Here is a 12,967-nt window from a genome sequence, read left to right on the forward strand (position 1 = left end):
ATTTTTAATACTTATTCAAATTCCGGGTCGGTCCTGAAATATTCCGGTTTGCTAGGGTCTTGGCCCAATACCCGACCCGAACCCAAACTGGGCTGATTAAGAGGACCGATAAATAACCGATAGCAATGATCCAGACCCGGGTTTCGGTCTTTTTCGGTCCCGGTTCTCGGGTTTTTTGGTCCGACCCTATTTATGCACACCCCTAATAACTAGAATATAATTTGACATGCAGTTAAAATGCTCTTTAAAACAAAATTATATTAATTTTGTAGAAACTCTTGTGAAGCAACAATTTCTATTCTATATCTGATTTGAATTTGAATCTGGAACAACAATTTGTGATTTACAAATATTCTCATTTTCTTCAACTATATATTACAAGTAAATTCCAGTTTCACCCCAAGGTGGCATGATGTTTGTTTGGAGCCAACTTTCTTGATGGAGGAGGCACAAGGGATTTCGCATAAGAAACGGGCAAAGCAATGATCTTCTTCGGCTTGCTTACATACGCTCTCTTTGTGAAATTATTATAATCATTCGCTTCAATCTCATCCAGTATTTGTCGATACAACAGAAGAGATGCCCAAACCTGCCATCAACGAGATCATTAGATGCCATTCAAAAGAAAAAAAAAGATCATCATATCAAATATGAAATTGTCTAAATTATATTATTTAAAAATTATTAGATTATTAGTATTGTCACAGTAAAATACAATTAGGGGTGTAATAATCTATTTTTTTTAATACAATGATTATACCATTTAGGTGACTTGGCCTAATAATCTAGTATTAGTTATTTTTACAATATGTATACATCATTATAGCCATTATATATTTACATATTCTAATAAAAAAATTAATTGTGAACACATGTCACTATATAGTTATACTCACAATTTTTTCCCTACAAAACTAATAACTCGTTTTTTACACGTATGAATCTTAATTGACCCTTATATATGTCATAGATCAATAGTTATTCACGTTTTCTTCTCCATTTATACTAGATCTAAAACAAGATTAAATTATTCACTTTTCTTTAAACTCTATTTACACGATATCTATACATTTTTGTAATAATAAATATTTAAGTATTATACTACTATACGTTGTTAGAATATATTTCACAACATACTTGATGAAAATCCAAAAATCAACAACAAACCAGATTTTTAATTATTAAATTATAAATATATGCTTAAAAGTTGATCCATTTTTTAAAATCAATCCATTTATCTATTGATTTTTTTTTGTGCATTTTCATATAAATTTATAAGTTATAAACATTTGATTTAAATCTATCTATTTATTTTTTCGGTTAATTTAGTAAACTATATACTCTATCTATCCCATTAAAATTATCAATATTTCCTTTTTTATTTTTCCATTATAAATGTCCACTTTCAAAATTTATTAACCAATTTTCAGGTTTAACCATAAACACACACAGTTAACATTAATAAACAATATTAATGGACCAAATTTTCAAAGGCATTATTGTCATTTGATAAGCACAAAAAAATAATCATTCAATCTACCTTGAACTTTGTATTTTTCAAATCATCACACTTTTAATGGGACAGAGATAGTATATGTTAAAATGTAAGGATAATATATACCAATAGGGATGGGCATTTTGTCCCAAATACCCGTACACCTACCTATACTCATATGAATTTAGCATGTTCGGTCTTGTTATTCGTACTCATTTTTTGTTGAATTTTGGTGCAGATACAATCGGGTACAGGTACGGGTACATTTGGTATTTTGTACCTGTTTGGAGTATATAAAGGTTTAATTGGGATTCTTCATATTTAAAATATCAAATAAATTCTCCAATCACATTATTACTAAACAAGTATCAAATGTTTCTTCAAAATTAAATAATATAACACCTGTGACTCGAATCAACAAACAAATCTCTCAAAGTCGACAACCGAGGTTCTTCAATACTATCTTATCATTAAATCAACAGCCAATTTCGTACTTGTACTAATTTGGTACCCGTCACGTACGTGTGCAAGTACCTATACCCGGACTAAATCAGGTTGTTTGTTACTCGTACCGGTACCGGTTTTAAGATCGTCGAAGATTTGAAAATAATTAAGCAAAGTGGTACAAAAACGGGTACTGTACCGAAATACCCGTACCATACCGAAAATTTAGGTACGGGTATTGTTACGTATTATATTGATTTTTGGTACGAGTACAACCGGGTACAAGTACGGGTACGGATACATAATTATCCCAAACTCATCCCTATATACCAATCACTTTCATATATAATAAAGCTAACCATATTTAGTTTCTTGGATTTTTTTATCATTGGTTGTTTTGGGTTTTTTGTTAAACTTTAATTTGCTTGTTACGGGTCAAAAATTGATTAATAGATTGTTTGATACAAATTAACTACATTTAATTCAAAATTTGTTATAGGTAAAAATATCGGTAACCTAAATATTTTTTAAAGTTTGAGAATTAAAATATGTCAAACTTGTTACAAGTTCAAGTTTTGACTTAAAAATATAAAACAAATGAAAATTATAATTTTTATTGTGATTTGGGTTTCAAATTTATCTTTAATGGCATTTTTGAAAATAATTAAAAGATTCGGAATTTGGCAAATTGAGTATTTTTCCCACGACTATTAAAATTTAAGAAAACATGACGAACACTTCCGACATATTTGTGTTAACTATCATTATTTTTTCCTTCAATGGTGATCAGAATGTTATATGTGAAACATGTATACAAAATTATGCTCAAGTGAAGCAAAACATTCACAAAATTGAACGGATTAACGTGTTATTTTTTATGTTGAGTTATCAAATCTTTTTCAGGATTAGCTTTTTTTTAAATTTCCATTTTGTTGTTTTACAATTTTTATTAATATGTTTTTGAAGGGGTTTTTTATGCTCCAAAATAGTTATCAAAGTTCTCAATTTTCAAAACGTTCTCTTAGGGTACTTACCTATATATATGTGGGTGTGTGTGTGGGAAAGTTAACATACTAATCAAATTAACATGCTAATTGTGAAAATCAAGTAGAGTAATTATATAATTACCTCTTAGAGTAATTATGTAATTACATCTACTCTATGATGTAATTACATAATTACTCTACTTGAATCTCACAACTAGCACGTTACATAATATATATATACACACACACTAGTTTTTATCCCCTCCATATTACAGAGATGTTTTACATTATTCATTTCTAATATTCATATATTTTCTATAAGGAAGTTAATCATATAGTTAGGATATAATTATGAAATGGTTTCACAAATAAATAAGATATTAAAAGTTATCTAGGTTTGATGAGACCCATGACCCGCTTATTTATTATTTTTTACTATAAAGTTGTTTCTTAATCTATATCTATATTATATATAAAAGAAGAGTGATGGACAACTAAGGTAAATTCACAACTAAATGACAAGGATAAAACCGACATTTCATAATTGGGTATAAAAAGTAATTTGCTAACACTTGAATCCATTCTTAAAGCATTTGGTACAACTTGATGAAGCTTTGGTCGTTGTGAAATCACTATTCCGTCATTTGGAGATACAAAAGGTTTATTGTCTTTTAGCTAATATTTAATGATAATTACATTAACTACATATAGAATGCACAAATAATTAATTATATTACATTAAGTTCATATAATGCATTTTTAATGCATTTTTAATGATGATGATGATAGTGATAATTATTATTAAATATAGATAATAAAAAAACCTAAATATCTATATAATCTATCCATACATCTATACTATACTATTATCATTATTATATTATATTATATTATTATTGTAAGACATGAGACAATGGTAGGGTAGCGTAAGAACCATTTTCTTAGAGTTTTACATGATATTTTATGCATGTTGTATAATTTTATGTAATGGTCTAAAGGGAAATCTATTGTGATGTGAGTTTGTTTGTTTTAGTGTTAAAGATCGATATCCTTATTATATCACATAAGTAGCACTCTATAAGAAGAAATGGTGGTGAAAAGGCATAAGGATTTTGTTCTAATATTGAATTTTGGAAGTGGTAGGTTTGACTTTGACAGCCTTGACGTGAAGTTAAAAATTTGATGTGACAATTTTTAGTTTGTATCAAAGATTTATAAAACAAATTCATACATAAAGCAATTCAAAGTTTATGTTATCTAAAGTCTATTTTTTTAACCACTATGAAGTGCTTTGACTTTTAAAGTCAAACCTGCTGGTTTCTACTTTCAAGGTTGGTGTGAATGATATATTGATGCAAAGATTGATTTATGTGAAACCTAATGGCTCTAAATTCTAATAGGTTAAAGGTTTGTATCAAAATTTTGTTTTTAAAGTTTAAAACACTGATTTTGACTTTTACCAATACAAGTACATGTTTATGGATCAGTGGTGACTAAAGAGCAACCACATGCAATGTTGATACCCATAGAATATTTACTAATGGGGTATGGGCTTTATAGACCGAGCTCGTCTACTGGCAAACCGAGAAGCCTGTTAAGCCCACCATGCATCACCCTAGAGCTACTCTCTCCTGAAAGCATGGGATTAAAGCTGAAACCAATAAAGACCCGAGTGTCATCACCTAATTCTAATACCATCAGAAGGTAGAAATTTCTTTTCGTGTTAAAAAAGAAAAGAAATCGATCACGATGCTCGCGTACACAGATTGTTGGTAATTTTTGTCATTGTTTTGTATTTGTCATCAAATGTAGATATATACGTATCTAATATATGTAGATGTAGAGGAGAAAGGGGACAAATATTTTTTTAGAACAGTGGACATAAGCATATATTTGTAGGATTGGTGACCATAAAACAAAAACATTGTATTTGGTAAAAGGAATATTATGCATTTGTTTATTTCATTGTATTTGTTTATATATTTACCTTTTCTTTTGTATGTTGTTAATGATATGTCATTTTGTTTGAGTGGAAAATATGGTAAATCTGTATGAAACATATTGAGTTCAAGGGTTTAACTGATGACATAATTAAAGAAGCAACTGCAAAAAGTTGCTAAACTTATGGCGAGTGTACAAGTTGCTGTTTATGGAAGCGAAAATTGTGTTCTTGATCCTGTTCGGTTTTGCTAAGTGGTTGATTATAAGGTTGCAGAACATCAGTAGAGGCAGAAGCTAGCAGCTATTGACAGTGCTTGTGGCAGCGGCAGCGGTAATTAGTTGTATTGAGTTATGAATTGGTCAAATCTCCCTCTTCATGTCAATGGGTAAAATACCCCACTTCGCTTTATAAAAAAGTGAGAATTGCCATAATTTTATTGGAATTTGTATAAAATGATAACAAACATTCAGACAAAAGTTATAAAATTGCATGTTATATTTCAGCGATATACATTAAAGTATTCAACTATGAATTGGACGGCAAGGCTTGCTCAAATACCCCAACAACAAGCTATTCTGAAGGAGTGAGCCGATGGTCTATGTATTACATATTGCTACACTTGATCTTAGTCTAAAGGCCAAGAAAGGTTTGCCCTTATCTCTTCACATGCCGTCTTTTAAATATGCAGCCCTCTTAGTTTGTATTCTCACTTAGACAATGTGGGATTTTGATTTACTTTTTTTCATTTCGGTTGTTTTCTCTCAAAACTTTATTATATCTGATAAAACCTAGCATTTAAATATTATAAAGTAATGTTGATAATATCAGGCCAGTTAACTGTAATGATATCAGCATTTTTTCTAAAGGCATCTTAATGAAGTTTTGAAACTGATTATGTTATTGCTAAAGGAAATTCAAGTGTGATGCATACAAATTACCAACTATAAACTAAATATTTTGCTAGGAAGACCGAATTAGTTTTTGTGATTTGGTTTTATAAGAACCTTTAAAGTTGGTTACATATAAACAGAATTTGTTAGTACTAGAGAAAATCAAAATCAAACATAGTAAAATATAATAACATATGTACTTGACATGTCCCTCAACTTCACTCATTTTATGTAAATTTAAAGAATAGTTATACATGTACCTCCTAATACAAAACCAATTACGTCATAAAAACGATCATTTTATTCTATTTAATTTGAGTATCGTATTGATAATACTTTTTTAGTTTAAATATTAACATGCTACCTATTAAAACTGGCAACATGTCAAGTCGGGGAAGCTCGGGATGTGTAAAACTGGATTAGGGTCGGAACAAGTCGAAAAAAAGGGGGTAAATTTGGTTCAGGTCTGGTTGGTACGGCTTTGAGTCGAAAGGAGTCAAATTAGAACAAGTTTCAGGTTAGAACGGTGTCGGGTCATAATGGGATTCGGGCCAAAATGAGTTACCTTAAAATATTATATATATGAAATTACTGTATATTTAAGCTTTGCTTATTGATTTCGAACTGGTTACGCGGATGCCATTGTTTACATGTACCGGGGCATATAAATGCGTGTCCAGCACCACGTAACTCAATCTTGGAAAGCACCACGTAACTCAATCTTGGAAAGTGCTCAACCCAACGCCCCGCACTAGATCAACGTGAATTACGGGTGCGGTGTCGGTTAAGCATGTTTAATCTTGGTAACGTGCATTCCGGTGTTGGTTACGCGTGTATAATCTTCCATTACACGCATGTATAATCCTTTCCCTATATATATGTATATATATATATATTTCCCTTGTATATTTTATATAATATTTAATTAGTTTTTTTTTTCATTTTTAGTTAGATTTGTATTGCTACTAACATATTTGTGTTTGGTAGTGTCCGGAAGATAATCGTAGTTGAAAAGGGCGAAAAACGAGTCAAAATAAGCCAAAACGAGAAGACGGAACGCATCAAGAAAGAAACCGATCAAAGCCGGTCAGTTTATCCATGGGACACGCCGCGCCGCGCAGCCAGCTCTGTACCTTCTGGTCGCGCGGCGCCTACATCAGTAGATTCCAGAAAGTTTACCCATGTTGATCAGTTTTGGGCCCTGTTTCACTATATAAACACCCCTAACCTTAACTTGAAAAATACCCTACAGCCACCATACGAATTTGGAGATTATTGGAGCAATAATTCGAGATTCTTGGCGGTTTTGAAGGCAAGGAAGCATTCGGTGAAGAGCTCTACATTCAAGATTGAAGATTACGGGTTTTATCACCTTTGATCTTTCGTTTTCGTTACTTTTACCATCTTTTCTATTATTATTACTATTATGTTTGATTTTAAGATACTAGGCTAAACTTTATAGACTGCCTAGGCTTATAAATAGTCATGTCGGTTAGTTGAGTCTAATTAGTTAATATACGTAATTTAAAGAGTCTCGTGGGATCGATATCCAAAATTACTTAGATATACTAGGGTCGATCAGTTCACTTTTCGGTCAGTAATTTAGTCGAGTATAAAGAGTTTAGAGTATAACTGTTTAGCGTAATTTTGTTATAATTATTTGACTACTTTTTGTACATGAAGAGTTGTTGAAGAAAGATTTAAAGACCCATATGTTGAGAACCTATAGAGATGAGTTTCTCTATTCGATTCCTCAACCTTTCATTCTTTTTATTTTTTCCACAAGTTCTAACACTAAAATTTACAGCTTACGGGTCAGCTCGTTTACACCCCTATATACAGCTTACGCAATAATTTGAACTATTTAAAAATGAAAATTTTGGAAGAACAACCCTTTTCATTATTCACTCATTTTAAGCTGTTACCAAACACCTTTTGAATGAATACTTAAAAAGCTTACCGGCCATCTGCTAGCGGAACTCAGCTGTGTAACGCCTTCTTCGGCTTGATCAAAGAATGTCCGTGCTCGTTTTATTTGTTTTCTCATGAAAACCCTCCATTTATCAGTTACTTTCATTGCAAATATGTCTTCATCTGACAATCCCGCTTGTGCTAGTTCATCTTGCGGTAGGTAAACCCTTCCTCTTCTTGCACTGAACAAAAAAAGAAAGCATTTAAGAGCTAAACATATGTTCAAACTTTATAGTTTTCAAATTTCAAGATTGACATTCAGATTTTAAGATTGATGTGCCAACCTTTTCTACACTGTTGTATTTTTTATGTAATTTCATGTAGAAATCAGTTTAATCTAGTTTATTTGGGATTTGGATTTTGCTGTTTAAAATTGGCGATTCACCTTAAAAGTCAAAGTCAAAAGAGTGCAATTCAAAATTCAAAATTAACTTGGAAACTTTTCTAATTTACCAAAAATCATTTATTTGGAAATCAAATTCGTCTAAAAAAGTTGAGCATTTGGTTTGATTTTGAACACTAAACTAGCTTGATTGACCTCAAAAGTCAAAGTCAAAGTCAAAGTCCATAGGTCAAACTTACTCTTCTCCAACATCTCTAAGAATATTTGTGAGTTGATTAGCAATCCCCAAAGCCAATGCAGCATTATAGACAATCTCGGTTGGCACATTCGACTCGGGAGCAATTCCCATTATTGGAACACTCATTAATCCAACCGTTCCCGCCACATAATAACAATATAAATAAAGCTCATCGAAATTATCATATCTTGACTTTTTAAGGTCCATTCTCATCCCATCAATCATATCCTTAAAAGGCTGCAAAACAACATAAAAAAACAAAAAGTTGTTAAACAAATTGAGAAAATGAAGGACTGTGTTATGTAGTTTGACCTGTTTGTGGTCAATTTGATGGTTATAAGAAAAGTCAACCTGAATGTCAACGGGAAACTTGGAAACGGTATCGGATAAAGCAGCATCGAGCATGTCAAACGGGCGTCCGTTGAAAAGGTCTTCTAGTCTTGACTCCCATCGGTCAAGGGCTTTGGGAGTTATGTGTGATGCGTTAGGTCCGTCAACGAGTTCATCGGTTCTTCGACACCATACTGTTTGATCGAATCGAACAGAAAAAGTCAACACTAAAGAAGTTTGACCGGTTCCCGTATAAAAAAAAACTAAATTTGGTTTGCGGGAGCATCATGAAAGGACGATTTTCTGACTGTATTATACCTCTATAGTCATATTAGAACAATTTCAGACGAATAATAATAATAATAATAATAATAATAATAATAATAGTAGTAGTAAAAATAATAATAATATATTTACACGAATATATAGGCAATACGATTTAGTGTATCATGTTAGTTTAAATGAAATCTTTAGGTGCCTCACCCCAACCACTTGGGCCGGGGATCATTGGCAGTAATAATAAAAGTTATTCTAAATGGCTGTAAAATGAAATTCTTTTTTAAGTTTTAACTAATTACAAATTTCAATCAGAGTGCTTATCAAAAGTAACAACTTCAACACATACTTTTCAAATCTTTTTAACAAAGTGAAATAAGCACAAGTTTGGTTTCTAATGGTTTCTTTATCGGTCCGCTTAAGGTTTTGTAAATGTAAACATCTGAAAACGACACCGAACCGATATAACCAGTTGTCAAAAATATTAAAACCAAACCTTCATTTTTTTCATTTTCTTTGGCGTTTTCAATTATGATTCAGTTAATCGATTTTTCTACTCACCATAAATGGCCCATATCGCTTTTCTCCTCTCGGGTGTCATCAACAATGTTCCTGTCAATAACAAAACAAATTACAAACAATCGATAGATAAACAAACAAAACCACAATCTACAAGAATATTCACAATAACAAAACCTAAAAACAGGTAAATATATAATATTTCAAACTTATAAACTTCAAATAAAATTGTTTAATAACAAACAAATATATAATAAATATTTAGAGTAAATTTCTATCTCGGCAAAATTGCAACTTATGGCGAATTAACCACCTGAAGTTTGATTTTGGCCACTAACTAGAATCAAAACAAATGTCAGGTCTGATTCATAGTAAGTTTGCATTTAGGCACAGTGATCAAAATAGCAATTTACTATTTATTTTTTTTATATCATCCACCTTCTACCACCTAAAGGATTAGCCAAAAACACCTTATTGGCAAATGGCACTTGAAATAAAATATTTCAAATAATTATATAAAAACCAAACCTAAATAAAATGTCTTTGCATACTCAGCACAAACTTCACCACATCTATCATATGCTTCACTCAACAACCCTAGTGTTCCAGGAACAACAATATCCGGTTTCACCTCAACATCTTCTTCTCTGGACCTCATTTGTTCTTTAACCAAAGCTGCCTGCTTCAAAACGACATCGTACACCAGCTGTTCAGACGAAATAGCCAAATTCCCAGATGGGTTTGCCACCACCCTCCGAACCAGACCCGGTTTTCTTGAACCCGGTTCAGAAAACAATGAGTAACACTTGTGTTTCTTACCAACTTTTTTTAACTTTTCACCCCTAAAAAACCCTTTTGCTAAAAAACCCACTTCCGAATTGGAAGAAACCACCCAAATCATAGCAGCAGACATGATTTCACAAATGGGTCTTTGAAAATGATTTAAAAAAAAAGAGTTTCAAGAAATCGAATCTTAAGAGGTGAAATACCCCGAAAATTTGAGTGGTTTTTTTGGGATTTAGAGGAAAACCCACTTCATATTAAGTGGTGAATCTGGTAAAAATGTGTTGAATTTGTGGGAAATTTAGAAGAATTTTGGAGGGTTCTTGATGAATGAAGAGGAGAGAGTTGAAGATTATTATGTGTTGATTAATAGATATGAAGGAATGTGAATAAATATGGTGGAGAAAAGTGGAGTTTGGGAAACACGAGTGGTGCCAGTTTTATGTCCACATAATCACAGGATACACTGGCCACACATTTTTAGGGGCATTTATATATTGCTCCAAACTAAAAAATTAAATTACATATTTTCCCTTTTTAAAATACATATATTATATATTTTCTCTTTTCACTAAAATTAACCTATTAAATTTCTATTTTACTCTTATATACACAAAATGATTCTTTACATATTTTCACAGCCAAATTTTATTAATGATTTGATTCTTTATTGCCTGCAAAACTTTAGTTACATGCCAAAGCCTCAAAAGGAAACAACAGATTAGTTTGATCAAAAATTTCTCAAGAAACAAACTAGATTATTTTGTATGTTGCAGACCAAACCACTACATCCAAAGACTACTAATATTCTAGAGTTCATCGACGGAAACCGCCGAGTGGTTAACCGACGTCCGTCTCTCCGCCTTGGTTCGCCACGGGTATTGCAAATCTGAACAGTGGTCCAACGATGGTGGGGCTGGTGCAGATCTGAACATTGGTGGCTTCTTGTGTGGCAAAGGCGGCTCGTGACGGTGGATATGGAGGTAGTGGTGGTTTCCGGTTGTTATAAACAAACCCAATTAAAGATGCTTCGATTTTGGTTGTGGGTATTATATATTGATGAGGGTAAATGAATAAATTTATATGAAAAGGGGATATATGTAATTGATTTGTTAAGGTTGGATATATGTTTGGTTTAGCTTTTTTAGCTTATGCTTATATAAGCTAATTTGAATAAGTTTAGTTATTTTAAAGGGTAAGTTATTTATTTGCCCTCAAATGATGGTGGATTAATAATATTGAAGCAACTTATTACGGTAGCAAATCAAAAAATGGTGGATTTAACAACTTATTAAGACGTATAATCAACTTGTAGAATATAAGTTAATCCAAACACTTAAAAAGAGCTTATCAAATAATAGAAAATAAGTTATAAGCTACTTTAAAATATAAGCATAAGTAAAAAATAAAAAGCTAGGTCAAACACCCCCTATGTACATGAGAAAAAGGTACTACCCCGTGAATCCACCGTATTTCACCCTTACAAAGAGTTTAAATTAAACGCGTTCCACCTCTCTCACGTTAACCCCGACAATTTTGCCATATTTTTTACCCACAAAAAACTCAAAGCTTTAATCTCCCCAATTACGCCATTAATAGAAGTTTGTTTCCTCTCGAACACCGCTGAATTCCATGCTTTCCATATACACCAAATCAATGTTAAGCACACCGTATGAAAAGCCTTAGCCATCCGTTTCGGTAGTAAGGAATATTTATAAAATCCCAATATGTCATGAGTTGAGAAAGCAAAGATTGTTGGTACTTTACACCAATTTTCAACAATGCTCCAGATTATTTGAGTAAATTGGCATGAAACGATCAAGTGCCCCGCTGACTCCACCTCATCTTCATAAATCGGGCATAGAACCAATTCCATCGAAATACTTCTTTTACAGTCATTTAGTGAATATGTAAATCTCAGTTATAATAGATTTTAAATGCAAATTTAGGTGAAAATGGTAGGGGTGTTCAAAATAACCCGAATCCGTATCCGAATTATCCGATAATTCGTATCCAAACTGTCCGGAATTTCAGATACCCGAATCCTTGATATCCTAAAATTCGGATTCGGATTCGGATTCGGATAGCAATTATGGTATTTTTCAGATATCCAAACTATCTGATATATTAAATTTAAACATTTTTCATTTATTTGTTATATTCAAATTTAAATGGTCATAACCCTAAACAATCAACTGCCAACCATTCACCCATTCAAAGCTACACTATATCACTTCTCATCTCGTCTTCCATCTCCGGCCGACCGCTGATATATCAATGGTTATCGTTGGAGCCTGCTCATGATCTTTGACGAATTGATTTTATCCGTCGACTCGTAATGTGAAGTCTCCAAATCCGACCCGCTCGTAAATAGAATCTAAAACTTGTGAAGTCGGGCTGCTCATTGTACTTGATCTGGTTTCATTGTTGAAGTTTATGTTGAGTTTAGGTTCCTTGATGTTTCATTGTTCTTTCAAACTAATAAAACTTGGTTTCTTACATGTAAAATATTAGTAAAAAGTGTTGTTTTACATGTAAAAAGTAAATGAAAAGTGATGTTTTACATGTAAATTTTTTGGAAAAGTATTTATATGTAAACTTTAATGAAAATAATACAAATGATTGAATTTAAATTAAAATTTAATGAAACGTGTTGTTTTACATGTAAAATTTTAAAGAACTTTTGTTTTACATGATAATTTTAATGTGATTTGTTGTTTTACATGTAAAGTTTTAATAAAATGTGTCGT

General features: G+C 31.9%; 1 protein-coding gene across 2 annotated transcripts; it reads right to left on the bottom strand.

Annotated features, from left to right (window-relative positions):
- Positions 1–275: 275 nt before the first annotated feature.
- LOC143537978 (phytoene synthase 2, chloroplastic-like) lies at positions 276–10,552 on the bottom strand. Of its 2 annotated transcripts, XM_077031627.1 has the most exons (6): positions 9,963–10,552; positions 9,477–9,527; positions 8,661–8,833; positions 8,311–8,546; positions 7,718–7,910; positions 276–589 (listed from the first exon to the last, which is right to left on the bottom strand). In XM_077031627.1, exons 1-6 carry the CDS (start codon positions 10,345–10,347, stop codon positions 395–397), a joined length of 1,233 nt encoding a protein of 410 aa, XP_076887742.1. In that variant the 5' UTR covers positions 10,348–10,552; the 3' UTR covers positions 276–394. The 2 variants fall into 2 exon arrangements, with proteins under 2 accessions (XP_076887742.1, XP_076887743.1); XM_077031628.1 differs by lacking the exon at positions 9,477–9,527.
- Positions 10,553–12,967: the final 2,415 nt, after the last annotated feature.

This window comes from Bidens hawaiensis, unplaced genomic scaffold (assembly GCF_021521415.1).
Source record: "Bidens hawaiensis isolate Kalapana, Puna unplaced genomic scaffold, B.hawaiensis_p1.1 tig00011443_1, whole genome shotgun sequence".
Taxonomy (NCBI): domain Eukaryota; kingdom Viridiplantae; phylum Streptophyta; class Magnoliopsida; order Asterales; family Asteraceae; genus Bidens; species Bidens hawaiensis.

Coding starts and splice junctions, on each gene's coding strand:
- LOC143537978 (XM_077031627.1), bottom strand. CDS start 10,347: ATGTCTGCTGCTATGATTTGGGTGGTTTCTTCCAATTCGGAAGTGGGT. Junction 9,528..9,962: donor TGCAAAGACATTTTATTTAG/GTTTGGTTTTTA, acceptor TGTTATTGACAG/GAACATTGTTGATGACACCC. Junction 590..7,717: donor GTTCCGCTAGCAGATGGCCG/GTAAGCTTTTTA, acceptor CGTTGATGGCAG/GTTTGGGCATCTCTTCTGTT.